A 26,425-nucleotide genomic window follows, 5' to 3' on the forward strand; every position below is an offset into this window, starting at 1 on the left:
CCCTAGTTTTTCTAGTGTTTTGAACATAAAGGGGTGCTGTATTTTGTCAAATGCATTTTCTGCATCTATTGAGATGATCATGTGGTTCTTATCTTTAAGTCTATTGATGTGATGAATTACATTTATTGATTTCCGTATGTTGAACCAACCTTGCATCCCATCCCGGGGATGAATCCTACTTGATCATGGTGCATGATCTTTTTGATATCTTTTTGTATCCGATTTGCCAGAATTTTATTGAGGATTTTTGCATCTATAGTCATTGGAGATATTGGTCTGAAGTTTTCTTTCTTTGAGGTGTCTTTGTCTGGTTTGGAATCAGGGTGATATTGGCTTTGTAGAATGAATTTGGAAATACTCCCTCTTTTTCTATTTCCTGAAATAGATTGGAGAGTATTGGTATTAGTTCTTCTTTAAAGGTCTTGTAAAACTCGGCTGTATATCCATCTGGTCCTGGGCTTTTCTTGGTTGGTAATCTTTTGATGGCTTGTTCTATTTCTTCACTTGAAATTGGTCTGTTTAAGTTGTGTGTATCTTCCTGACTCAATCTGGGTAGATCATATGACTTAAGGAATTTATCGATGCCTTCACTATCTTTTATTTTATTGGAGTATAAGGTTTCAAAATAATTTCTAATTATCTTCTGTATTTCTGTAGTGTCTGTTGTGATATTGCCTTTTTCATCCTGTATGCTAGTAATTTGGGTTCTCTCTCTTCTTCTCTTCATTAGCATGGCTAAGGGTCTGTCAATCTTATTTATTTTTTCAAAGAACCAACTTTTAGTTTTGTCAATTTTTTCAATTGTTTCTTTTGTTTCAATTTCATTGATTTCAGCTCTGATTTTAATTATTTCTTGTCAGGTAAGACTTTCAATTTTAATGAGCAGTAGAAAAGTCTTCTCTATGTGACAAAGTTTTATTTGCATAACAAGAAAGAGCCATACATTTCCTTGATGTCAGTATCTTTTCTGGGTCTTTTTATACTTACATTGGACAGGCATTCCATAGAGTGTACTTTTTTCTACTAGGGCTTTGATTACTGTTTTTCTGTTAAGATTCTAACATTCATTATCTTTAGCCTATTCCATTCTCCTGAGATGTAGACAAAAATATTACCTGCTGTAAAACACTTAGTACTGGAAGTCAGTAACTGAATATGCCCCCCAAAGAAGCTATAATTATCTGTCTTTCCATAGTTAGCTTTCCTTAGTCATGGTAGTTATGTTCCATAAAGTCACCGTGAACACTGAGTTAGTGAATACTCAACCATTGCTCTTAAGGGATATGTGAGCTTCTTGTCACATATTCATTAGCTGGTCCATGCATAACCTTGATTTATAAATCTTTCTATTTAAAGTACCTTATTTAATATATTGATTTATTACTCTTTAGCTCAGCCACCAGCATTGTACTAATACTTTAATGAAGTGCTAACATGTTTTATCTGTAAGTCACATCAAAAGTCTTTCTGAGCTGGACAACATTTTAGTGCCGTATTTGGGGTCAATTTTAAATAGCAAAATCACCAACGAAAAGTACAAAAATTCAAAAAACGTGGCACTGCATAGACCATGAAAATGATACTTGTTTACAGTATGAAAACTGAAACAAGAAGGCAGAGTGTTGCCTTATTTGACCTTAATTGGGAACATGTGCATTGAACAATTTAAATTTTTCAAAACTCTGCACATGGTTGTGAATGTCTATGTAAGAATGATGAGTATTTGTTTTGGAGTTACAAATAAATTTTAGCACTTAGGCAAGTTTGCAAGTACAGATTCCGTGAATAGTAAAGATTGTAAATTCCTTCCCTTGTGATGATAACACCATCAAGCCAGGCTAGAAAGATTGCACCAGCTTCTCTCCTTCCCACCTGATACCACCCATAGCCAAGGATGTCTCTCCTAAATATATCTCATTTGTGACTGATCCTTTATAGTCAAATTTACCTTTTCTTCTTTGTACTCTCTATATTAAAACTTCCAAAATGTCTAAAACTTTTGTTGTCATTAGAACTTACGTCCCAATAATTGAAAAAACCCTTCAGCCTTGTCTCTCGCCATCCCTATACCTTACACCCTGAAGTTTCAGCCATGGAGAACTTCTTTCAAATTCACTAGATGTGTGATGCCTGTTTTTCTTTGAATCTCTTTGTCTCCACTAGGAACATTCTTTCCCTTTTGCTTTACCTGGTCTACTCTTCTGACTCATTCTTCAATTAGGAGTATAAATACCATTTTTTTTTCCTGACACTCTGCCCCCAGTAATATATCCCCCCCACACACACACATCCATACCATTCCAAATGCATAGGGTTCTGAAGCTCATTTTGTTTACTTGCCAGTCTTACACTGTACACTATAAATTCAGTGAAAACCGCATTTTCAGTGCCTATCACATGGTAAGTACTTAGGATATATTAAATGACTAGGTTTTCTGTGATATTATTTGTTAGTTATCATGAACTCTTTAGAGCAGTATAATATTAGTGATATAAAATGGGAAAGGAACAACCTTTCATTTACTTTTTTAAAAAAAATCTATTTGCTTATGCCTTCAACAGCTTCTGAGTTCTTGTGTTTGTTTTTGTTTTCTTAATGTTAGTGACAGAGAGAGGTTAGGGCTGACGTGAGACCTCTGTACTCTGTAGTTCATCTAGTGACCTATTCGTGAATAGAGAAGTACTTCACCGGTTGGTTACTCAGTTGGACTAGTCAAACATCTTCACAAATTCCACCTTTAAGCATCGAGTTGACAAAATTGGCAGACGAATAGAATAATCAAAAGTGAATTCATTCAGCAGCCACTAAGGAAAATCCAATTCATTTTTGTAAATGGGGGAGCCAGACCTACTAGATAGGTCCTTTCTTTTGTTTTTATTCTATTGAAGAAATATGTGAAAAGCAAAACTGTATCCAGTTTGGAATTAGGTAGAGGTTCATGATTTGATTTCTGTATAGAATTTCACCCAATATATTTTCAATCATTTAAAACAAAAAAAAAAAAATCAAGTTAATATATTATGGCCTAATTAGAAAGAAGACTTTCCCTAAATTCTCAGGTAAGTGTATCTTGGCTGCAAAGCATGTTGAATATGTAATGTCATACTAGAATAATAAAGGTCCTTTACGGCTGTTAACCTTAAAATGAAAAGCCCTTCAGTGTATATGGAATGTAATTGACATTTAATAATACCACTATGCTGTGACATGGTGACAAGTGGGGGCTAACTTTAACACGCCAAATAGCAGTTTCTACTTTTTTCTTCTTAAATAGAATCATGTGCTTCCTCATTGACTTACGGATGAAGGAAGCGTTGAAATAGCTGTCCTAATATTTGATTTCATTTTATAGGCAGAAAAACTTAAGTGTATACAGTTATAATCACTTTAGCATTTTAAGACTTTTGTTTTTAAGCTATGCCAGGGCCCAACAAACCATGACCCATGGGCCAAATCTGGTCTGTGGTTTTTACATTTTTAAAATCAGAAGAAAAATAATGTTTCATGACAGGTGAAAATTATATGAAGTTCTAATTTCACTCCCCACAAATTAGGTTTTATTGGAACCTAGCCACACTCAAGTCATTTATGTATTATCTGTGGTTGCTTTTGTATGACAACAGAACCAAGTTGAAATAGTTTGCCCACCATCCTAAAATATTTACTGTCCTCCCCTTTACAAAATGTTCACCAACCTCTGAGCTATAGTACTGTGTTTGCATGATGTAGTATGTTAATCCAGCTGTTTAGGACCAATTTAGTAATAAAACAAGTCATATTGAAAAAGTTCTTGAGATTTTTAGGAAGGCATGGAAATTTAACTAGTTTATTGTATATTGCCAGGGTTGGTCATGGCTTTCCACTTTTATCATTGATTTCATCTTTTTAATTTTTAAAAAGATAAGTACTTACATGCATGCTTAGTATTTATCAAACACTATTCTAAGAGCTTTCTAACTCTTCTAAATGCTCCTAACAATTATGTGAAGTTGGCATCTCTACAAATGAGAAAACCACAGCATGCATATAAGTGAAAGTTAAATAAATAGTGGAAGGGAAATTATATAGCTATTTATAGCAATTTACAGCTAGTAAGGGGCAGAGTCACAATTTGAATGTAATCACCAGGTTCCAAAGTCAGTGCTCTTTACTACTGTGGCATGCTGTCTTTCTCTTTTTACTTATTTAGAAAAGTCTTGTATTAATATTAGAATTTAGTCATAAGGTGGCATGACATTTTAAAAACTTTGAGCTGCTATAACAAAATACCACGAACTAGGTGGCTTAAAACAAGAGAAATATTTTCTGTCCCCATTTTAGAGACTTGGAATCCAGAATTCAAAGCATCCACAAGGCCATGCTCCCACTCAGACTCTGTAGAATCCTTTCTTAGTTCTGCTGGTGGCCAGCAATCTTTGGTGTTCTTTGGCTTGCAGCTGCACAGTTCCAGTCTCTGCTTCTCATCACATAATGTTCTCCCTGGGTGTCTCCCTTGGTGTCTTTTGTTCTGTTCTTCTAAGGACACCAGGCATATTGTGTTTAGGCAAACCCTACACTGGTATGGCCACATCTTAATTTAACTGTTTTCATCTGCAGTGGCAGTACCTCCAAATAGAGTCATATTACAAGATGCTGGGAAGGACATAAATTTGGGGGGAGACTTTTCAACCCAATACAGAGCTCATGACTGTAGGGCTCATCTGCCAGATTTTGTTCTCTGAGTGCCTTTCATTTTAAGTTTAGTAAGTATAAATGAAAAGTGTAAATTGAATATCAAAAAGATTCATTGATTTGTCCCCCGCTCCTTGCTCCTGCTGTTGTTGCTGCCCCCACTCCTCTTCCAAGATGGATTTACTCTTCTCAGTTTCTGCCTTTTCCCCCACTTTCCATTGATCTTGTGCTTCTGATTCATTTGGTTTTATTTTGGACACTTTTCTTCTGGCATGTTCTGTGAGTTTTTTAATGGAAATTTTCTTACCTGTGACTAAAACCTATGGGAAGATGGGTTTGCCTTCATTTTTGTGAATTTGTAGTAATTGACTCAGAAACCAGAGTTGGTGTGCTTGGGGTTGAGTTTTCACCCTCATGGGGTTAGCAAATAAAGTTCAATAAATCGTTACAGTTATTTTTATTTTCTATGATATGACCATTGTTAAAACAGCACATTTTAAGAAATGTTGTGCTGTCTCAAATTCTGGACCTAGAACCTCCTCTTTTTTTTTAACCTTGAATCCAAGAGTAATCCAACTGTGACAATTTATATTGTCTGTTTATCTTACAGGGTGCCCGGGAAACATTTGAGAACTACTACCGAAAGCAGAGGCGAAAACAGGCCCGTTTAGTGCTCCAGCCTCCATCTAACATGGTAGGATTACTATTTTCATTTTTCACACATTTACCCTTTTCTTTTCTGATATCTTTCAATTGTGTGTGTATGTGTGTGTGTGTGTATGTGTGTGTGTGTTGTGTTTGTGTTTACTCTTATTCTGAGATCATTTTTGGTAGATGTGGGTTGCAGTAAGAATACCAATTAACATTCAATGATTTCTGCATGTTGGACATTGTTCTAAATATAGATATGTATTGTCTCATTTTATTCTCACTATAACTATGTAAGGTACATGATGCTATTATATTTACCTTATTCTTCAGGGAACTGAACTTCAAGATATTAAATAACTGATTTTAACTTTGTCTTAATGGAACAAAAAAAAACCAATAATTTTTTTTCTTTGTTGCAGCATGAAACTTTAGATGGCTATAGGAAGTATTTTAATCAAATTGTAGGGTAAGTATATATTTATTATAGAAATATATTTAAATTCACCTACTTTCAATGCATAGATTTGTGAGACTTGGAAAAATAAATCAGATTTTCCTTGGGAAATTCTTTGTGTTTTCTTTTTAAAATTCTCAAGAAGACAAATTTATTTTTTATTTCCTTGTGATTTAAAAGGAACACCATGCTGGCTTCCACATTATATTGTTGGAGAATACTTTTTGAATTATAATCTTACTATAGTAGATGTTTTGTTCTCTATTCTTGGTAATATGGCAAAAGTTAGCAAACTTATTCCAAAATGGCCGAAGAGTAAATTATTTTAGGCTGAGTAGGCCACATGAAATGTCACTGCTCTTCAGCTCTATCATAGTCCAAATGCAGCTGTGGACGATTCGTAAATGATCGAGCATGACTGTGTTCCAGTAAAACAATCTTCATTAAAACAGGCAGGTTATAGTTTGGGTCAGGTTATAGTTTGCCACCTTCATCTGTAGTACATATAGTAATATGGAATTATAAGTCCCATATAAACATCCCAAGTACACATAGGGAGCTTGTTCTAATCTTAAAATAATAATTGCCATTAAAAGAAAGGGAAATAAGTTGGATTCTTTCATCAAGTCTCTTTCTTCCTTTATAAAATCAGATTTAGATTGTTTTAGTGTAATTAATAATTTTGACTAAAATGTTATAAAATTCTCTAATAAAGAATAGTTTTAGTACTTGAACATTTAGGCAAGATAACTGAAGGTATGTTTTAAATGCATAATAACAAAAAGCCACAATAAGGATGTTAAAATATAAGTTTGCTTTACAAACCATTTTTAATACTTCGATGAGAAAAATCTACATAAGTGGAATTATTTTGATGTATTTTGTTCTTAAAAATACATATTTCAGCTTTCATTCTCTCTTTAAAACCTATTAGTTTCTTGAAATGTATTTATGACCTGATTTTAAAAAGATTATTGAAATTAGCTTGTGGAATGAAATTGACCAAATTATGCTATATGTACCTATATGAATACACCAAGTAAATTTCACCTTTATGTATATCTGTAAGGCACCAATTAAAATTATTTGAAAAATAGAAGGAATATCAGTAGAGGAAGGGGAATATGGGGAGGGGGAGAGAGAGGGGGAAATGGGAAGTACTGGGGACTGAAATGGAACAAATTATATTCCATGCATATATGATTATGTCAAAATGAACCCCACTATCATATATAACTGTAATTCACTAATAGAAACTTTGAAAAATTATGTACTATTAAAAAAAGAAATTAGCCTTCATTACTTAGAAACGTTTTCTTCCATTTTAAATAGCGGGATAACATGGTTAACATTTTATAGAAATAGAACTCCATTTTCTGTAGAAGTGATTAAGAGGATATGATCATGGACATAATTATGAGTCTAAGAAGTCATTTCATTTATAATACTGAAAACTTTCTTTGAGAAAAAAATGAATATTAATGTTGAATTTGATGTCAGCTCCTAATATTCATCAAAACCTAGAGACAGTAATCAGACTGCAATTTCTGACAGTTGTACTCTGTTTTCTCCTCAATCTTAGCTTTTTTGTGGTTGAAGATCACATTTTACATACAACCCAGGGCTTAGTAAATAGAGCCTACATCGATGAACTGTGGGAAATGGCACTTTCAAAGACCATCGCAGCACTCCGTACCCATTCGGTATGTAAGATGCACAAGAGAAATTCCTATTTAGAGCTGGTTATTTATGAACTATTCAGTGTTTTACTCCTTTAAAATCAACATGTATGTCTTTGAATTTACTCATTTGGAGCTATATATGTCTTTCAAAGGCATAGGGAAGTAGCCTCTTCAATTAGGCATATTCTCTAACACTGAGTTCAATTTTGTAGATGCTCTTCACAAAACACAAAATAGCATCTAACATCTATTGATGATTCTCTGTGTGTGTAATGCATCGTTCTGTGTATTTTATATACACTGTCTTATTTCATCCACATTACAACCATATAAAGGTAGGTATTATTAATGTATTTATCCTATAGTGTAGGATGCTAAACTCAGAGAAGTCAGGTGACCAGCTTTATGCCACATAATAAGAGATGGAACATGGATTCGAACCTGAACAGAGCATGAATTTTTGGTGATAATATAGCATGAATTTTAGGTAGAGGATGCTGGTTTTGAATTAATTATTCATTCATTCTTTCAGTATATTTTAACACTGACTATATGTTTGAAATACAGTTATAAACAAGAGAGAGAAAAACTTTGTTGCCAAAAGTTGTATTTTATTTGGAGATACACAGACAAATAAACAAGAATATCAGGCAGTGCTAATGCAATACAGACAATTAAAATAGAATGATAGATTAGGGCAACAGGGTACTTGCTATTGATTATTTGGTAAGAAGTGGCATTCTGAGATCAGAATATTATGAAGTCACTATTTATGCAAAGATCAATGAAATTATAATTTGGGGCACAAAGAACAGCAGTATAAGGGCTTTTATGTGTACAGTGTTTGAAGAATAACAGTGGGAAGTCAATAACTAGGCAATTTAGTATTTAAAAAATTTTATTAAATGGCCCTACTATCCACCTACTTGTTCTAACTTGAAAGGATCATCATCCCTGGTCCTGTAGGTCTCCTTATATAATTCATCAGGAAGAGTCTCAGACACAGAAACAATCACATGCAAAATCCATAGTGGAGCGGGAAGTTTGGCTCAGTGGTAGAGTGCTTGCCTAGCATGCACGAGTTCCTGGATTCAATCCCCAGCATCACACACACACACACATGCACACACACACATACAAACACACAAATACAAAAAAGTTTATAGTTGAAGAGAACATAAAAAAAAAAATAAAAAAAGAGAACATGATCAGATTTCATTTTAAATACATTATTTTAACTAAAGTGTGGACAATGGATGAGGGGAAAAAATATGAAGAGAACAATTAGGTTAGTCCAGTATTCTAGACAAGAGGTAGTGAGAGCCTGGATCAATGGATGAGAGCTGATATGGTGATATGTTGACAAATTCTAGAGTTTTTTTTTTTTTTTTTTTTAAAGAGATGAGATTTAACTGTACTTTCTGATGGATTAGATATAAGAGGTGAGAGGGAAAAAGCTATTAAGGTAATGCCTAAGCTTATATGGTCCATTATAAAGAAAAGAGATTTAGTTTCCTCACAGTTTTGGAGATTTTAGTCCATGACTGATTGGTCCTATTGCTTTGGACCTGTGTAATTTACCTGCGCGGTCAATTACATGGAGTCAGCAGTGCTCTGTGAAGGAAGCCCAGTCACCTCCTGGCCAGAAATGAGAGGGAGGAGAGAGGAGAGAAGAGGGGGAGGGACAAGGAAGACTACCTTTATTTTATATTTTAATGGACTTTAAAATATTTTATTATCGCTTAATAAAGCATATATGTGATATGTATGGTAAATACTGTTTCTTAGTTTCATATGTCTTTTCTCTGCTTTTCTGCAGCTTTTTAGAAGCTATAAAAATTTTTGTGTAGTTCAATTGATCTTTTACTTTGTAAATTATATCTTCTTTATTTCAAAGAATATATCATTATTTGTATTTGAATTTAGTACTTCTGTAGTTGCTTTTTCTTACATATACATTGCAAACATAAAAATGTTTATTTTAACACCTGGTATGAGATTGGATTCCATCTTTACTTTGAAAATGACTCATTATTTCCAGTAACATTATTGTAATTATCTATTGTCTTACTTAACTTGCACTGCCCTAACAAAATACCATAGACTTCATGGATTAAATAGTAGAATTTTATTTTTTCCACGTCCTGAGAATGAAAGTTGGAAATTAGGGTGCCAGTATGTTCATTTCCCGATGAGAGCTTTCTTGGCATACAGAATGCTGCCTTCTTTACTCAGTGTGTACCCTCAGAGAGAGAGAGAGAGAGAGAGAGAGAGAGAGAGAGAGAATGTGCGAACAAGAAACAGAAAATACTTTCTCATGACTCCTCCTTTTATAAGGAAACCAATCCCATTGGATTGGGGTCTCACCTAATCTTCTTCTTTGGCATTAATTACCATCCAAAGGCCCCTTCCCCACAAGAAGCCCCATGATGGATTAGGACTTAAACATATGAATTTTGGGAGACACAACATTCAATCCATTACATCCTTTCCTTTATATATTTTGAAGATCACCTTTGTCATATAATAAAATATTATATGTACACTGAGGTCTTTTTCTAGGTTGAATGATTCATTCCCCACTTTCCTTGAGCCAATAAACACTGTTGTAATTATTATATCTGAAATTATATAATTATTATATCTGATAAACACTGTTGTAATTTTATATTTGAAATTATTTAATTTTTTATTGGGCATGCATATCCTTTTCAATCTTTTAAAAGTACAATAATTATTTATCCTCTTATTCTTCCAGATAAGCTTGAGAATCAAGATTCAGTTTATTATATCCCTCCTACCCTGTGTACTCCTGTACACCAAATTTGGGATTCAGTTTTGTTGTGCAATAAATCTGTAAATTAAAATGTATATAATTGGCATAGGGGTTCCTGCAATCAGTCTCCCACAAGTACTGAGGAACAGCTGTACAAAAAACTAAAAACCATTAAATTATATAATTTAAGTGGGAAAGCTGTATTGTATGGGAATTATATATCAACAGAGTTATTAAAAAATAATTCAGCATTTCACAGATTGACTCACTGAACCATTTTATCCATCAAGAGACAAAATGATTGGTGCCACAGATGCTAATTGTATTTCATGACACCATTTATTGTATTATCATTACCCAGCAAGCCAGACAAAATGAGGGCAACCCAAATATCTAAACAAATCTCAAAATAAACATTATAACTGAGTGATTACTTTATTTTTTTATAAAAAATGTTATACTCCCCACCAACTTTATGTGTGGCTATTAAAATGATTTTTTTTTCTGATTGAATTAATAGTATAGTTTGGGATATTTTGAAAGATAAACATTTTCATATATTAATATATGCAGAATTCTTAACGCTGATTTCAAACCTGGTAAAGATTTATATAATGCATCTCACTTAGAAATGAAATTTAGCAATACATTCTGACTTATTCTGGTTCCACCTTGGATTTTTCAATTTTACAGTGGTGCAAAGGTGATATGGGTTCAGTAGATACTGTACTGCAAATATGGGAGTTTTAACTTTTCTTGAGCTAACATGGGTGATGTGATGCTTTTTTAGAATGCTGGGTAGTGACATTTAATAAAACATACCATAAATTTATGATAAGTTCTCTCAATAAATTATGAAAACAGGATTTAATTCAGCTTATCATGATAAAAGCCATTCTTTTAAAAGCCTATAATATTAAATTTAATTACCATTAGTTCTATTTGTATATTGTACTTGAAGTCATTTGCAGTGTTGTAAGCACCACAAAATAAATAAATAAAAAGCATAAATCTTTGAGAAGAAAAAATCTTGTCAGTTTTGCACATATAATTTGATACATTGAAAATTCAAAGAATTAACAAAAATTGTAATTAATAGATGGGTTCACTAAAATTCTTGGATAAAAAAATCATTATATAAAATTTCTCATGTTTTTATAATTTTGGAATAAAGTTGAAAAATTTTAGATTTGAAAGACAAAATTTATACAATAGCATAAATAAGAATTAGTTAGAAGTAGATGTAACAAAAAGTGATCACCATGAAGAAAAATTCTAAGAATATTATTGAGAATTAAAATTAAAGAAGATCAAAGTAAAACTGAGATACATATCATGTTCATTTATTGTAAGTTATTATTATAAAATTATTATTCTTTTAAGATTTATCAATAGACCTGGTTTAATGGCAATCAAAATTCGAATTCTTTTATTATTGGTAGGATGGGTGCCTTACAACCTGATTATAATATTTTTTAAGCCAGTACAAAAGCCAAGAGCAAATAAGAGACTTAAAACTGCTCGAATATAAAATCTATTAATTAAAAAAATACAAACAAATGAAAAACTAAGGAAAGACATGGGAATGATTATCATCAAAGTCCGAATGAATGTTGTTTCTGTGACTAAGGAGGGATGAAGTTGTGATTAAAGCCCCCAACAGGGGCTGGCCTGCCGCTGGGGTTCTGTTTTGTTTAAAGGGCAAAATTGTGCATACAGGTTTTATTCATTTTTGTTTATGTGTACTATATTCATAATGTTAAGAAATGTAAGGAAAGAGGGAAATGATGAAAACAAGCCAAAGAAGGTTAATCCAAAATAAAACATGGATTCTTTGAAATTTATGTCTATCAGATAGTGAAATTCAATTCAAATATTAAATGGAGAAAAAAGAGTAAGAAGATGTGAGCAAGAAGATGAAGTCAAATGTATGTCCCAAAATACAAGGCAAAGTCACAGAGAGATAGAAATATGAAAGGAAAGCTAAGAAACATGGATATTGATATTGACTGTGGGATATATTTGATAAGAGATTCAGAAAGAAAAGATAGTGATAAATGAGGGGACTGTAATAACAAAATAAGAGAAAAAAAATTTCCTACAGTGAACAAAACCAGATTCTTGAGGTTGAAAGGATTGAGGACCAAGTAGATAAATGACAGGAGACAAATTTTTATATCTGATCCTTTATATTTTAGTTGGAGGGCAAAAGAAAGGGGTTTTCAAACATGAGGATTCTGAGTTTACTCTTATCCGCCCTATCTTTGAAAGATTCTTACTGGTCTTCTGCAAAAATGAGAAGAAAATCCAAAACATAAAATGAAATCAGATTAAATAAAATGTACAAAAAAGGATACCATTCATAGAGTAATCCAGCTAACTAAATATGTGACTATTTGTAATGTTCAATGATATCAATAATTCCTACAAAAGGAGAGAGATCATGTTCAAAATATTTTAATGAAGACACTAGATTATTTTAAGAGTGGGCTGAGAGGATATAAGTGATTAAGCACTATAACATAATTAAAATGCTCTTATATAATAGAAACATGAAAGAAAAATTTAAAAGAAATCATTGAACCCACTTGAATCAAAGTGTGAAATATGATATATCAAGAACTATGTAATGTTTTGAACAGCCAACAATAAAAAATTAAAAAAAAATAAAATAAAAAAAAATAAAAGAAATCATTGTATGTAGAAAACTTAAAATAGCAAGACTTGAATAGGTCCCAATATGTCCCAGGAAATATTAAGGAGTTAGGAAGTTTTGTAGTATGATTACTAGGATGTAGTCATAAATTAAAATTACCTAAAGAGATTGAAATAAAAAGGAAAAACTGAGGGGCTGGGGTTGTGGCTCAGCGGTAGAGCGCTCACCTAGCACATGCAGGGCTCTGGGTTCGATCCTCAGTGCCACATAAAAATAAAATAAAGGTGTTGTGTTCAACACAACTAAAAATATTTTTTAAAAAATTAGAAAAGGAACAATGAAATGACAATATGGTAGGAGGCAAATAGAACCAAAGTTAAAGAACCTCAAATGGAAGAACAGAGGGATATTTTGTATTGATATTATTTATTTATTTAATAAATACATGACAATAGTGGAATGCATTACACTCATTATTACCCATATACAACACAATTTTTCATAACTCTGTATATAAAGTATGTTCACGCTAAATTATGCCATTATACATGTACTTTTTTGTATTATAATTCTTAATACACATATATATCATAATTTTTCATATCTCTGTATCAAATCTTCATACATGTATTACGTATAATGATGACCATCACATTCCACCATCCTTGCTAATCCCCTTCCCCCCCCTTTCCCTTCCACCTCTCTTCCCTATCTAGAAATAGTCTTCCTTCTATACTCTCCCTCCCTACCTCACTTTGAGTCACCCTCAATTATATCAGAGAAAACATTTGTTTTTTGGCATTGGCTAACTTCACTTAGCATTATCTTCTCTAATGCCATCCATTTACCTGCAAATGCCATGATTATGTTCTTTTTTAGTGCTGAGTGATATTCCATTGTGTATAAATGCCACATTTTTGTTTTTTTTATCCATTCATCCACTGAAGGACATCTAGGTTGGTTTCCTAGTTTATCTATTGTGAATTGTGCTGCTATGAATTTGGTATTAGTTTTAACCTACCAAAAAGACAAAAGTCTTTATAAGGGCAATATGTATGAAACCAAATCTGTTTGTAATAAGAAGAGAAATTGACAGACTTCATCATTAGGGGAAATTCAACATACCTCTTTTTGGAATTGAGGTTAAGTAGAGAAAAGAATTAAAATAATAACTGAGAAAAATCAGAATATCTAAAATCAATGTTAAAAATAGTAATATATATATTTTTGTCCTGTCTATAGAAATGATATTCCATAATTATTGAATTTTCAGATTCATTGATATGATATTATACATGGGCCTTATTGATAATTTTTAAAATTTTCCTCTTATTTGTTTTTATTTTTACTTTTGCATTCCTTGTATTGTTTAATGTTGTTTTCTCTGTTGTGCAACCAGATTTGCCTAAGATTTGTCTGTTATTGTTTTATTTTTAACTTTATAAATGCTCTTATATAATAGAAGCACGAAACATTGTATATAGAAACATGAAACATTGTATATAGAAAACTTAAAATAGCATGACTTGAATAGGTCCTAATATGTCATTTGTCAGAAGAAATATTAAAGAGTTAGGAAGATTTGTAGTATGATTACTAGGATGAAGTCATAAATTTTGGTTTAAATGATTAACTCTTTTATGTTTTATTTAAGCCATTAATTTGTGCTTTTAATTTTATTAATTTCATTTTTTGACTTAATTATGGTTTATTTGCCCTCCACCCTAGTTTCATGAATTCAGTGCTTAGTTTGATTATTTTCTGTCTTTTTTGTTTTCTAATAGTTGCCTATTAGGATATAAAGTTATTTTGAAAGTGGCTTTAGCCATGTATCATAGGTTTTGGTCTGAATGTTTTTATTGTTATTTAGAAATAATCTGAAGCAATTTTGATTTCTATTTTAGGCAAAGATTTATAGTGTATGTTTTAATTTTTAAGTGCTGAAAATGTAGACTGTGGCTATTGAACTCTATCCAGATGTTCCCTGACTGGTTCTGTTGACACCTTGTACCACAAAATGGTCAGGTCCTTTCTACAAGAGCCTTCCCCAGGTGGAGTGTTAATCACTTTAATAAATAAAAATTTAGTTGTATTTTTCTTCATTAAGAGGTCTTTTCCCCCTTTGTTTTTATTTTCCTTTAGTCTTACTGCTCTGATCCAAACCTTGTGTTAGATTTGAAGAACCTTATTGTGCTTTTTGCTGACACACTTCAGGTATGTGAGTTCTGTTTACATATGCTCATCTAGCTTAAGGTTTCATCAATACTGACTCTTGTCATATCTACATAAGCTTGGATAAGTACTTTAGTCCTTAGTAGTTTTTTCTTTTCCTAGAGGTAGACCTTTTTATCTATTTGTAGCATTTCCTAGGTTTCACCTTTTATGTGATATATAAACACCTTTGTGTTATAAAATACAATATAAAAACACCTTTATAGGGGAGCTGGGGTTGTGGCTCAGTGGTAGAGCGCTCGCCCAGCAGGTGTGAGGACCTGGGTTCTCTCCTCAGCAGCACATAAAAATACATAAATAAAATAAAGGTATTGGGTACAACTACAACAAAAAAAATGTTTTTATAAGTACTTCCCACCCCCTTTTTTTTCTCTCATATCAAACCAATTAATCAACTTGCCACATTAGTTTTTAAAAAATGTTCTTAATTTGGGAATGGCACCTGAATGACTTTGTGGTTTTGTTAACTAACATCTTGAATAATGATGGTTGATTTGAACAACATAGTATCTTCAGCAGAGTAGCTTAGATGTGGTGAAATGGTACCATCTTTGTTTTCTTTCCTTATTCTCTAAGGCTGTTACTATAGGCAATAAAAGTTAAAGAGGAGTGAAAGGGAGAACTTTGCTTACAGCATACCTACCATATATTGATTTTAATTTTTATCATTTATTTTTTCTGACTGGCTTAGCCATTTTTGTATGTTTCCTTTAATTTTTGTGAAATAAACACTAAGTGTTAGGATGGGAATAGAAGATTTTCCCACATGGTTTCATTGAAATTGTCCAAAGAACACAATGTCTTTCAGTGCCTAATCCTTCTTATGTTGCTTTAAAAAGCCACCTTAGAAAATGAAGTTATTTTCTTATTTTGTTTCAGGTTTATGGTTTTCCTGTAAATCAACTTTTTGACATGCTGTTAGAAATCAGAGACCAGTATAGTGAAACTCTACTGAAGAAGTGGGGAGGTATTTTCAGGTGAGAAACTGTAGTCATACGTGTCCAAATGTGTACGCACATCTTTATGTACAGGATTTTCAGATGTAATGCAAGTAAGAATATGTGGCATATAAGTTTCTAGTTACTCCAGGTTATGTTCCAGAATTCAGATGAAATTTGATAATATTAAAAAATGATATTCCCAAGATATCCAGTCTTCTTAGTTGGGAATGTCAGAGTCATTGTTTCATACCATCGGGATCAACTTGTGTCTTATTCCAATTTTTAGTTTTCTCTAAGGATCATATCTAGTTTTATATCTCACGTATGTGGTAGTGGCATTTGTGCCTTTATGAATAATTTCAGCTTTGGGGAAACTGTGTTGAGGATACAGCCATGTTATCTGTCATTTTTCTTCTTCATCCTCAGAAACAGTGGATTAGTATAGTCCACTATTTAAGCCATGTTTTTTTGAGTAGTTACTACAACTTGCATTCAATAATAAGAAAGTTATTCTGTTACAACTTACACTCAAAAATATGTCTTAGGATTGTTTTCTAAGCACATACCCTATGCCAACTCATTGTCTTTAAAACTTATTCCTTTAAGTGATCTTGCCTTTTGCGTGATGCCTTCCCTTGATTAGATTATCCTGCTTTCAAAGTATTATAGTTTTAAGATCTTACGTGATTCTTTTAATCTTATTTTTTATAGTTCATGAACATAGCCTTGATCATCATTTAGACAGACTCACTTGTATATTAATGTAAATACTTATACTTCCAAAAATCTGTATTTATTTAATGGTGATAATTGTTCTTAGGGGAGGGTTATCTCTATAGAATTTTCTGAAAATTAACAACAGGATAATGCTACAATCTTAAGTCCTTCTGTTATGGTGCTTTCACTCACTCCAGTGAGTTTCATGTTTTGATTTCGGTCAGCTGGTTTCTGTTTTTAGAGAACCCCCAGTCTAGCTAAGGAGAGAAAAATTATAGATGAACATAATGTGTGATTAATATAGAGTAGTAGATGAAGTAAATGAGCACAATTTAGATTTATGATAAAAGTTACTTATTCTACCTGCCAGTTTCAAAAGTTAGAATATCTAGCACAGGATTAAAAAACATAATTATTATCACATATTTCTTGTGAAAACAAACAGAAACAACTTCTTTGTCTTTTCTAGAGTATACACTCTTATTATTTACTTCTCGATTGCCTTAAAATTTTCTGTCCCATTTTTGAATCTCAAATACTGCAAGATCATGTTTACAATTGTCTTCTATTTGTTCCAGAGCATAGTTTTCTTTCTGACTTCTTTAAAAATTGATCTTAGGGCTGGGTAAAGTATAAAGTGCTTGCCTAGCATATATGAGGCAAGCACTTTATTCCCCAGCACCAAACAAACAAACAAAAAAAGAAGTTTTTTAAAAGATGCTTTAAAAATCAATTTAATGTACATGTATGGATTTGTTAAAAAAAAGTACAATTATGTACAACTATAATGCACCAATTAAAATGAGGAAATAAAAAATAAAAAAGTTGATTTTATCTTGAGCCAAATGGCTGTATTATAGAAGATACACACACACACACACACACACACACAAATGGGCACTGGGAGTGTGACTTCGAAGTTGTGATATATGTATATAGCCATTGGCTGTTGGTGTTCATCATAAAATTGCTTGTGATTTACCCACCACCTCTCTTTCCCTCCTTCCCTTTCTTCCATTATTGTTTTTTATAGAAACATACTTGATTCTGACAACTACAGTCCCATACCAGTAACAAGTGAGGAGATGTATAAAAAGGTGGTAGGACAATTCCCGTTCCAAGATACAGAGCTGGAAAAGGTAAGGAATACTTTCAAATAAACTTCCCTGGTTGTTTTGACATTCTGTAGAAGCTTTAATTAGATCAGTTTCATTGAAAATGATGACCTTCTCCCCAGTGGATTAGAATTCTAATGCACTTCCACGCATTGTCTTTGGTGCTTAGAACAGAATTCCCTGATATGGCACTCAGTAGATGGCATTGGGGTCCAATAACCTCTGAAGGGTTTGGAGGACTGCTGGGGATATTCCAATTTGGTTTACACTCTGAAATGCTTGTTTTTATTATGCTCTTAAGACCATTTGTCCCCAGAATTCACAGTAAAATGTACCTCTGGGGGTATACATTTCTGTTATTTTTGACAATCTGTTGTGGATGTCTTCACTACCATGGTAAAAGAGAACAGTTTCATCACCCTCCCATATTTCCTCATGCTGCCCCACTCTGATTAACCCCTCCCATCACTTCCATACTTGAAAACACCAGTCTGGTCTCTATTTGTTTTTTTCAGAGTGCCATATAAATGGGATCATGTAGTATAACCTTTTGAGACTGACTTCTTTAACTAGTGTAATGCTTTTGAGACTTGTCTAAGTTGTTGGACATATCAGTAGTTCATTTCTTTTTATTACTGAGCATGTGCTAAAATTTGTTTAGCCTTCCACATGTTGAAGAACATTCGGATTTTTTTTAAATTTTAATTAAGCCCCCCACCTTTTTTTATAGTGTCAGAAAACTTTTGAAGACATTCTTTTAAATTTGAGCTTGTTAAGCAGACAGTTCCCAGTGTGGAAGAAAGTTCATTTTGTGTTTTAAGTAATTTTTAAGTATATCCATTGTATGTTTGTGACTTCCTTTCATTAATTCTTGCATTTACAGCAACCATTCCCCAAAAAGTTTCCTTTCTCTGAATTTGTGCCAAAAGTTTACAACCAAATTAAAGAATTTATCTATGCATGTCTGAAGTTTTCAGAAGATCTTCATCTAAGGTACAGTATGAAAGAGTCAAAAATGAAGATTGTGGCCCTCTCTAAATAAAAATTTTGACAATTTTTCAATAGTGCCTTCATCTGTGATTTTGATTTTTAATATCAGCTCTTTGCTACATGACACTTTTATTTTTATAGTTCTTTATAGTCAAAGGAAAAGATGGCAATTTAAGAATAGTTTTAAAATTAATATTACCTATCTTATTTTTATTTTTAACAGATTTCTATCTTAATACTTTTATTAAGGAGAACTCACTGGAAAATTGTAGTATAACATAATAATTTTAATATTCTATTTAATGAAATTTTAAGGCCAGAAGAAAAATAGTCGATAAGATTCTTTGGAAACATTATTATTGCTCTGCTTATGTATATATGTTTCTGTATGTGTTAGACTATGGGCTTTTTTTTTCTTTGTTCATTTATTGGTTTATTTACCATACATTATGGCCAGTGTATTACATTAGATACTGCTTGGTAGTAAAGACAGTGAGATGTTAAAAATAGGGTCTCTATCTTCAAGGAGTATCTCATTTAATTAAAGGACTTAACAATTAATGGTACAAACTAGAGATAAACAGGAACAACATAGGATCCAGCATTAACACAAATTTAGAATGTTCAAAAAGACCTCTTGTAGGATAAAAACAGTATCTTTTATACAACACGATTTCTGCTGTATTCAACTCAATAAATTAAAAAAAATTTGAATGAATGAATGGAAAGTATAGTACACTGGGCCACTTTAAATTTACTTTACCTTGGGTAAAATCTAAATGGTTCAAATTTCTTTTACTTGCATGAACACTATATTAAAATTTTGCCTGAAAACTCTCTTTGACTTGTTTCACATTGAAAGTTTAAATTGAATATTCAAGTTGGAGGCATTTTATAGCTACTTTTTACTCTTTGGTTGACATTTATCTTCTATCCTAGAGTTATTTGCCTTATAACCTGGAGTGACAGAGAATATTAAATCAATCATAGCTGTTTTAGGATGATGATTAATATGGCATATAAGACAATATATATATAAACAGTTCTCTTAAACACGAGGATCTCAAAAATCTCAGTCCAGTGTTTCTCTTGTTTTATATCTCTTTAAGGTAATCATTGTCTTAAATGAAAGTTCCATTTCTTTCCTGCAAAAAATTTCTTCTTTTCAGGGGCCGGGGTTGTGGCTCAGTGGTAGAGCGCTTGCCTAGTATGTGTGAGGCACTGGGTTCGATTCTTAGCACCACATACAAATTATAATAAAAGTTCATTGACAACTAAAATTAAAAAAAAAAAAATATATATATATATATATATATATATATATATATTCTTTAAAAAGTCTCCTTTTCATAGGATATAAGATGCTGCAAATTATTTAAAATGATAGAAATATGTAATTGCTTGAATACTAAGAATACAAAATTCTTTCTGAATGATTTTTAACAGTAAATAAATTGCATTTTTGTGATTAAAAAATGATGCTCTAGCATTAGTACTTGATATTAGAGTATAACCATAATTATGTTTTAATTATAAAACTCGATCTTTGAAAAGAATTTGGGGAATATTGAATAGTACAAAGAAGAAAATTACAAAAGACTCCAAACTTTATAACAAAGCATTACATTCTTTATACATGGATTTTTTCTTTTTAATTTTTTCTTCTGTGTGAACAAATGCATATGTATTTATTATTTATTTATTTTTGTTACAGTAGTTAAAAAATAGACTGTTTTTAGATAGTTTCACTTATTATAATACAGAAACCTGAAAAAAGAGTATTGCTTCTTCTCTATCAATGAGAAAAAAGCATGTAAGCTAAAAAATTAAAACTCTTCTGAAACCTGTAAGAGAGCTGAAGATACAGGGCTACTAAGTATACTGAAACTACATATTAGGCTGGCCCTTCTTAGGAAGAGATAGGATACACAGATTCTACCACCTATAGCAGAACAGAGGAGAAAGGGATAGCCACCAGACAAAGGAGAAAGGGAAAACCAACTAGAGTCTTAAGGGGTTGCCAGCACCTTAGTGTGAGCTAGCATGGCAGTATAGAATTCCTAGTTGGGAGTCTCAGACTTAGGAGCTATTTACACTAACTCATCCATTTTCTTCATGAACCTCCACTATGTGCTCACAAGAGAGATTGTGGGCTAGGTGGGAGAGACAATTACTGATAATGTTGCAGGTATGGAGAAGAGGATGAGACATGTATTAAAAAAGGCGTGAATCCCCATTCCTCATTGTTTGAAGTGTTCACTTATGCTCACCAGTTGCTTTCATGGCACTGGGGAAATGGCAGAAAACCCTCTCTATGGGAAGCAAGGAAAGATTCATTGTTACTGCCAGAGGCATTGAAGAAGCAACTTCCTATCTCTGCTAAAGAAGGTCAGAAAACAGTCCTGCACCCAGGCTCTTCTACCATTAAGAGGTCTTCTACAATTGGAAAAAGGGCAGAAACACCTCTAAGCTTTGGGCACACAGGATACACTTAAGACTGAGGCTAGCCAGGGCAAAAGAGAGCTTTGCTCACAGCTTAGCAAGAACTGAGTAACAAGTGGCTGCAGTATACCACTGGATGATGGGCCATGGATATGCAAAGAGTGGTACCTTCTATATTGTGCTGATATAGCTAAAAGATGGGGATGGTACAGAATCATTGTGGAAAAAAGCCTTCAGAGATTCTACCATGCATAGTAGGCCTGTTTTACCATTAATTTTTTTTGAAATTAAAAAAAAGAAATTTGAAATCTATGAGACACTAAAGATAATCATAGCAACAATACAACTCAATTGCAGGTCAATTCTTGCCTGTGTTTATTCAACCCATCACACTAAGGGTTCAACATAAGGAGAGAGATGGAGTTATCAGTTAGGTGTGACATGTGTGAACATACTGAAACTTTTAGCACACAGATGGAAGTTATAGGAAAGAGTCAAATAAAAATTCTAGAAATACGAAATAGTTTTCTAGGTGAAGAATATCTTTGAAGAACTCATTGGCAGGCTTGATGTAGCTTAGGAAACAATCAGTGAACTTGAAGATATGTCAGTAGAAGTTACCCAAACTGACATAAAAAGAGAAAAAAAGTGAGGGCTGGGATGTAGCTTATTTAGTGGTAAAGTGCTGGCATAGCATGTGTGAGACCCTGGGTTCAGTTTTCAGCATTGCAAAAATAAAAATGGAGTGGAGGGGTTGGGGGGAGAGAAGGAGAAGGAAGAACTGAAGTACCCAAGATCCTTGGAGCAATTTTAAACAGTAAATCCAAGAAGGAAAAAACCAAGAGATGAGGGAAGTAGAAATTTTGAGAGATAATGGCCATAAGAACGAACAAAGAAAAGTATTTAAAGCCTCATATTCAAACTGTTGAAAAGGAAAGGCAAAGAGAATCCTTGGAAGGCATTCAAGAAAATAAACATTCAATGCAGGTATACTAATAACAATACAGCAGAGTTTTTGTTTGAAACATGTAAGCCAGAGAAAGTAGAGTGACATCCTCAAAGTGCTTAAAAAAGAAAAAATCTAGGGTGAATTCTGTAGACAGGAAAATAATTTTCAAAAATGAAAGCAGAGTAAATTTTTTCAGCTAAAAAACAGCTGAAAAGTTTGTTAAAGTACTTCAAATACTTTCTAGCATGAAGTCAATATTATTTGCTACTGTTACCAGTATCATTGCTATTATTTTATTATCATTATTACTGCAAGCACCACTGGCACTCCGTTTGCCAAATCAATTCTACTTGGCATGACTAACCTTGATACTTATTTTCCAGTTCCACTGAAGTCGATGACATGATTCGTAAATCTACGAATCTGTTGCTAACCAGGACTCTGAGCAACTCTCTGCAGAATGTCATTAAAAGGAAGAATATTGGGCTTACTGAGGTAAAGCATCTCTTAGTGAAGGTAGCCAAGACAATATGTGAAAAGATGTCCCAAGCTCCAAGCCTCATGTGTGAATTAATTATCACTTTCTAAATGGTTTATTATCTTCTTTATAATAGATTCCTTATAGCGAAAGTACAAAATGAAATTTGTTCTTTGGTTTCTTTTGAGAAATCCATTATTTTTTCTAAAAGGTTGCTTCTTCCTCCTTTCATTTTCATTAGATTAACTGGTTTTCCTTTCTGATGTTCTTAGAATGGTTTTGTATAAGTTGCTATTGATCATAATTTTTGTTTTCAGTTGACAACAAATTCCTATTCAAATGAATTGCAGTGCATTTACAACATAGAATATGAAATCACATTTCACCTGCTTTAATTATTTTTGCCAAGGACAATGGTACTCAATAGTCCTTGCTTCATGACTGACTCAGCTTTTGTTTTTGTGGTATTTCATGTATATGAATGGTAAAGTAATCTATTAGCATATAGTGTTTGGCTAAAGGACTGGGGCTTTGAATTTGAGGAAATGTGAGAGAAAGACAATAGTTAATACACTCTCATAATGGGAGAAGGAATGTTGTACTTACATTGGGAATAATACCTTGGCAAACTGAAGATTTGGTTCATAGATGGATAGTTTCAAAATTTAGAAAGATATGAAGTTTTTTTTCTCTTGGAGACCCAGGATTATTTGGTGCCCTCAACCTGTCATCCTCTGAAGCATAGTGCCAAAAAGTGGGAGCTTGGAGAAATTTTCTTTTCCACAGGAAAAGGGAAAGGCTGTTAGCCATCTGTTATACCTATGGAGGTGTGTACTTTCAATGTCAGTTGCTCCAGGAAAAATTGACATTTTAAAATATATATTGTCAAAGAGTATGGTGAGACTCAGCAAATGGTTAATGATACTGACCTATAGGTAAAGACAGCTGGAAACCAGGTGAGCATCTACTTCTGATTTTGGAGTGACTTTCTTTCTTTTTGTTAAGATTTTAAAAATGTTACAAGGTGGGACATTGGCAGTGATTGAGCTCCACTTAAAACAACCGGTTGTTTTTTTTCAATTAGCATTCACCATAGTCAAGATTTAAGATACTTATCTCATTTTTCTAGAGTTTCCTTTTACCTCCCCTGGTGTAGAAATGTCAGGTATTGCCTTTATACATGTGAACATGGGCTAACTTCTTTTTATAATCAGGCCTATAAAAAAAGGAAAGTAGGAGTAAGAATTAGAAAATTCTTGTGTTTTGTTAAACTGTACTGTTTTCATTTTTTCAGTCTCTACTAGGAAAAGAAGTCTATAATTTATTTTGTTAATTATCTCTTCACTGTAACTCTTAGTATGTGTGTGTGTGTGTTTCTGGTGGTAGGGATGGAACGCAGGGCCTCATGCATGGTGGGCAGCACTTTATCACTGAGCTACATCCCCAGACCTTTAACTCAAAAACTCTAATCATGCCATTTATTTTAGCAGTTTCTTTAAATCCATTTCAAAACAAGTAGACTAGCAAGGACATGGTCTGATACAAACACTTTTGGCCTCAGTATACTCTTTGAGTTTTGTTGTAGCTTTGTCATTAGTTTACTGTGACATCTTAAGAAAAAGGCCTAACTCAACCAGCTGGGGTTTTCCTAGCCCCATTGTCCTTTACAAGGACATTATACAAATCCGATGATGATAGGAAGAAGCGGTTAGAGCTTCTCAAGGAAAAACCACATTATAATTTTTGGCACTCTTTCATGGAATGCTAATAGTTATTCCTAAGTCTTTGGATTTTTTTTAGGCAAATGTACTTTCATCAGCATGATCTGTGCATGTAATTGAAGGAACAGTTCACACAAATTAATTTCTTTTGCCTATTATCATGGTATATAATGTATAGACACACACACATCAAGGGTTTTTTTCCCTACCAACCAGAAAATCTTTGAAGAGTTATACCATTTACCTCTGGAAAGAGAAGACATTGTATCCTTAAAAGTAAACTAAAGTGATTTCACATCTGGAATCATCATCATAATAGGTAACATTTGTGGAGCAGTTTATATTCTTCAAAGCCCACTCACAAATACAATTTCATTTAGTATAGTAACATTTGAAGAGACTTGGCATGTGTTATTATTCCCATTTTATAGAAGGCATAATTAAAGTTCAGGGAGATTGCCCCTGAGGTCATACATCTAGCAAAATAGGAGAAATGAGACATAAATCTGGGTTATTTTTTTTCCAAGAGGTTCCCTTTTACTCAGTTGAACTACCTTTCATATTGATTTAATTATTTCATCCTAACAAAGATAGAGATTTTACTGGAGGTATATAGCAACCTGGAAATTTTTTAATTAGAAAAATTTGGTTTCTAGTTAGAAAATTCACTCAAATAATGGAATTATTATAAGCATACAAAACTCATGAAATCCTGTATAAGGACATGAGATAATTTTCTTAAAACTTTGAAGTTCCTGTTAAGCTAATGTCTGTCTATCTGGCAATCTTGTTTTGGGATTACATGATATCTTGAAATCTCATCTTTTCTTTTTCTGACTACATGGTCTCTTCTTTTCTTTTTCTGTCTCCACACTGGCTTCTTGCTTGTGCACGTGTGTGTGTGTGTGTGTGTGTGTGTGTGTGTGTGTGTCTCCTTTGCTTTCCCATGTTGAGCCAATTCAACATTAGAACTCACTCTCAAATTTTATGTTATTCTCTCTAGTTGACTCAGCAACTACAGCTATTTTCCTAGACCTGCTTCTTCTAGGTCTATGGAAGTAGAAGTCGAGGTCTGCTTGAGAGGGGATGTCCTAATGTGAACATCTTGTGTTCCCATTCTGGTCCTCCCCTGAATAGCTGTATTCTTGGGCAAAATACTTGGCTTTCTGTGTAAAATGGGGATAATAGCATATATTTCATAGGATTGTTGTGAGGATTAAATAACCATGCTAAATACTTAGAACAGTGTCTGGGTCATTGTGAAGTAGTCAGTGGTTGTCATTGTAAAGAGGTCTGGGAAGGCAGTGGTTGTCAAGCCTAGTAGAAAAATGGACATTTTTGATTAAGAGATGTTGAAAGATGAGAAAAAAATCTTATTAAGATATAATAAAATAATCCATATCAATAAGTTCTGTGGAATTATCTATATTTTATATCTAATACTTCATTATTTATATTTAGTTATTAAGAATACATTTACTATTTCTTTGGCATAACCCTGATGTTATTATCTCAATTTTCAGATAATGAAAGATTATGAATATGAAGAACTTTAAGGCCAAACAGCCATTAAGAAATTTGAAATAAGTTTTCTTTTGGAATATGATTTGAAATAAGCTTTAAAACAGAATTCTAATCCTTAGGTTTTTTTTTTTCATTCTACATTAATTTCAAAATATAATATGATGGAGAGAAATGAAACAATACAGTTTAATACTCTTAGAATATAATAGTTGTGCAGGGCACAGTGGTGCATGCCTGTAATCCTTGTAGTTCAGGAAGCTGAGACAGGAGGATCATGAGTTCAAAGCCAGACTCAGCAAAAGTGAGGTACTAAGCAACTCAGTGAGACCCTGTCGCTAAATAAAATACAAAATAGGGGTAGGGATGTGGCTTAGTAGTTGAATACCCCTGAGTACCAAAAAAATCCCCAGTACCCCCCCCCCCCC

General features: G+C 33.0%; 1 protein-coding gene across 9 annotated transcripts in view; it reads left to right on the forward strand.

The window, feature by feature from the left end:
- The window catches only part of Exoc6b (exocyst complex component 6B), a 586,101-nt gene that overhangs the window by 298,539 nt on the left and 261,137 nt on the right, over positions 1 to 26,425 (forward strand). For all 9 annotated transcript variants that reach the window (XM_048804120.1, XM_048804114.1, XM_048804118.1 and 6 more), the window contains 8 exons: positions 5,283 to 5,366; positions 5,743 to 5,789; positions 7,360 to 7,480; positions 15,034 to 15,105; positions 16,003 to 16,100; positions 17,815 to 17,920; positions 18,780 to 18,889; positions 22,661 to 22,772. In XM_048804120.1, coding sequence (XP_048660077.1) covers positions 5,283 to 5,366; positions 5,743 to 5,789; positions 7,360 to 7,480; positions 15,034 to 15,105; positions 16,003 to 16,100; positions 17,815 to 17,920; positions 18,780 to 18,889; positions 22,661 to 22,772 — 750 coding nt within the window. The remainder of the gene's footprint in view (positions 1 to 5,282; positions 5,367 to 5,742; positions 5,790 to 7,359; positions 7,481 to 15,033; positions 15,106 to 16,002; positions 16,101 to 17,814; positions 17,921 to 18,779; positions 18,890 to 22,660; positions 22,773 to 26,425) is intronic.

This window comes from Marmota marmota, unplaced genomic scaffold, assembly GCF_001458135.2.
Source record: "Marmota marmota marmota unplaced genomic scaffold, marMar, whole genome shotgun sequence".
Lineage (NCBI taxonomy): Eukaryota > Metazoa > Chordata > Mammalia > Rodentia > Sciuridae > Marmota > Marmota marmota.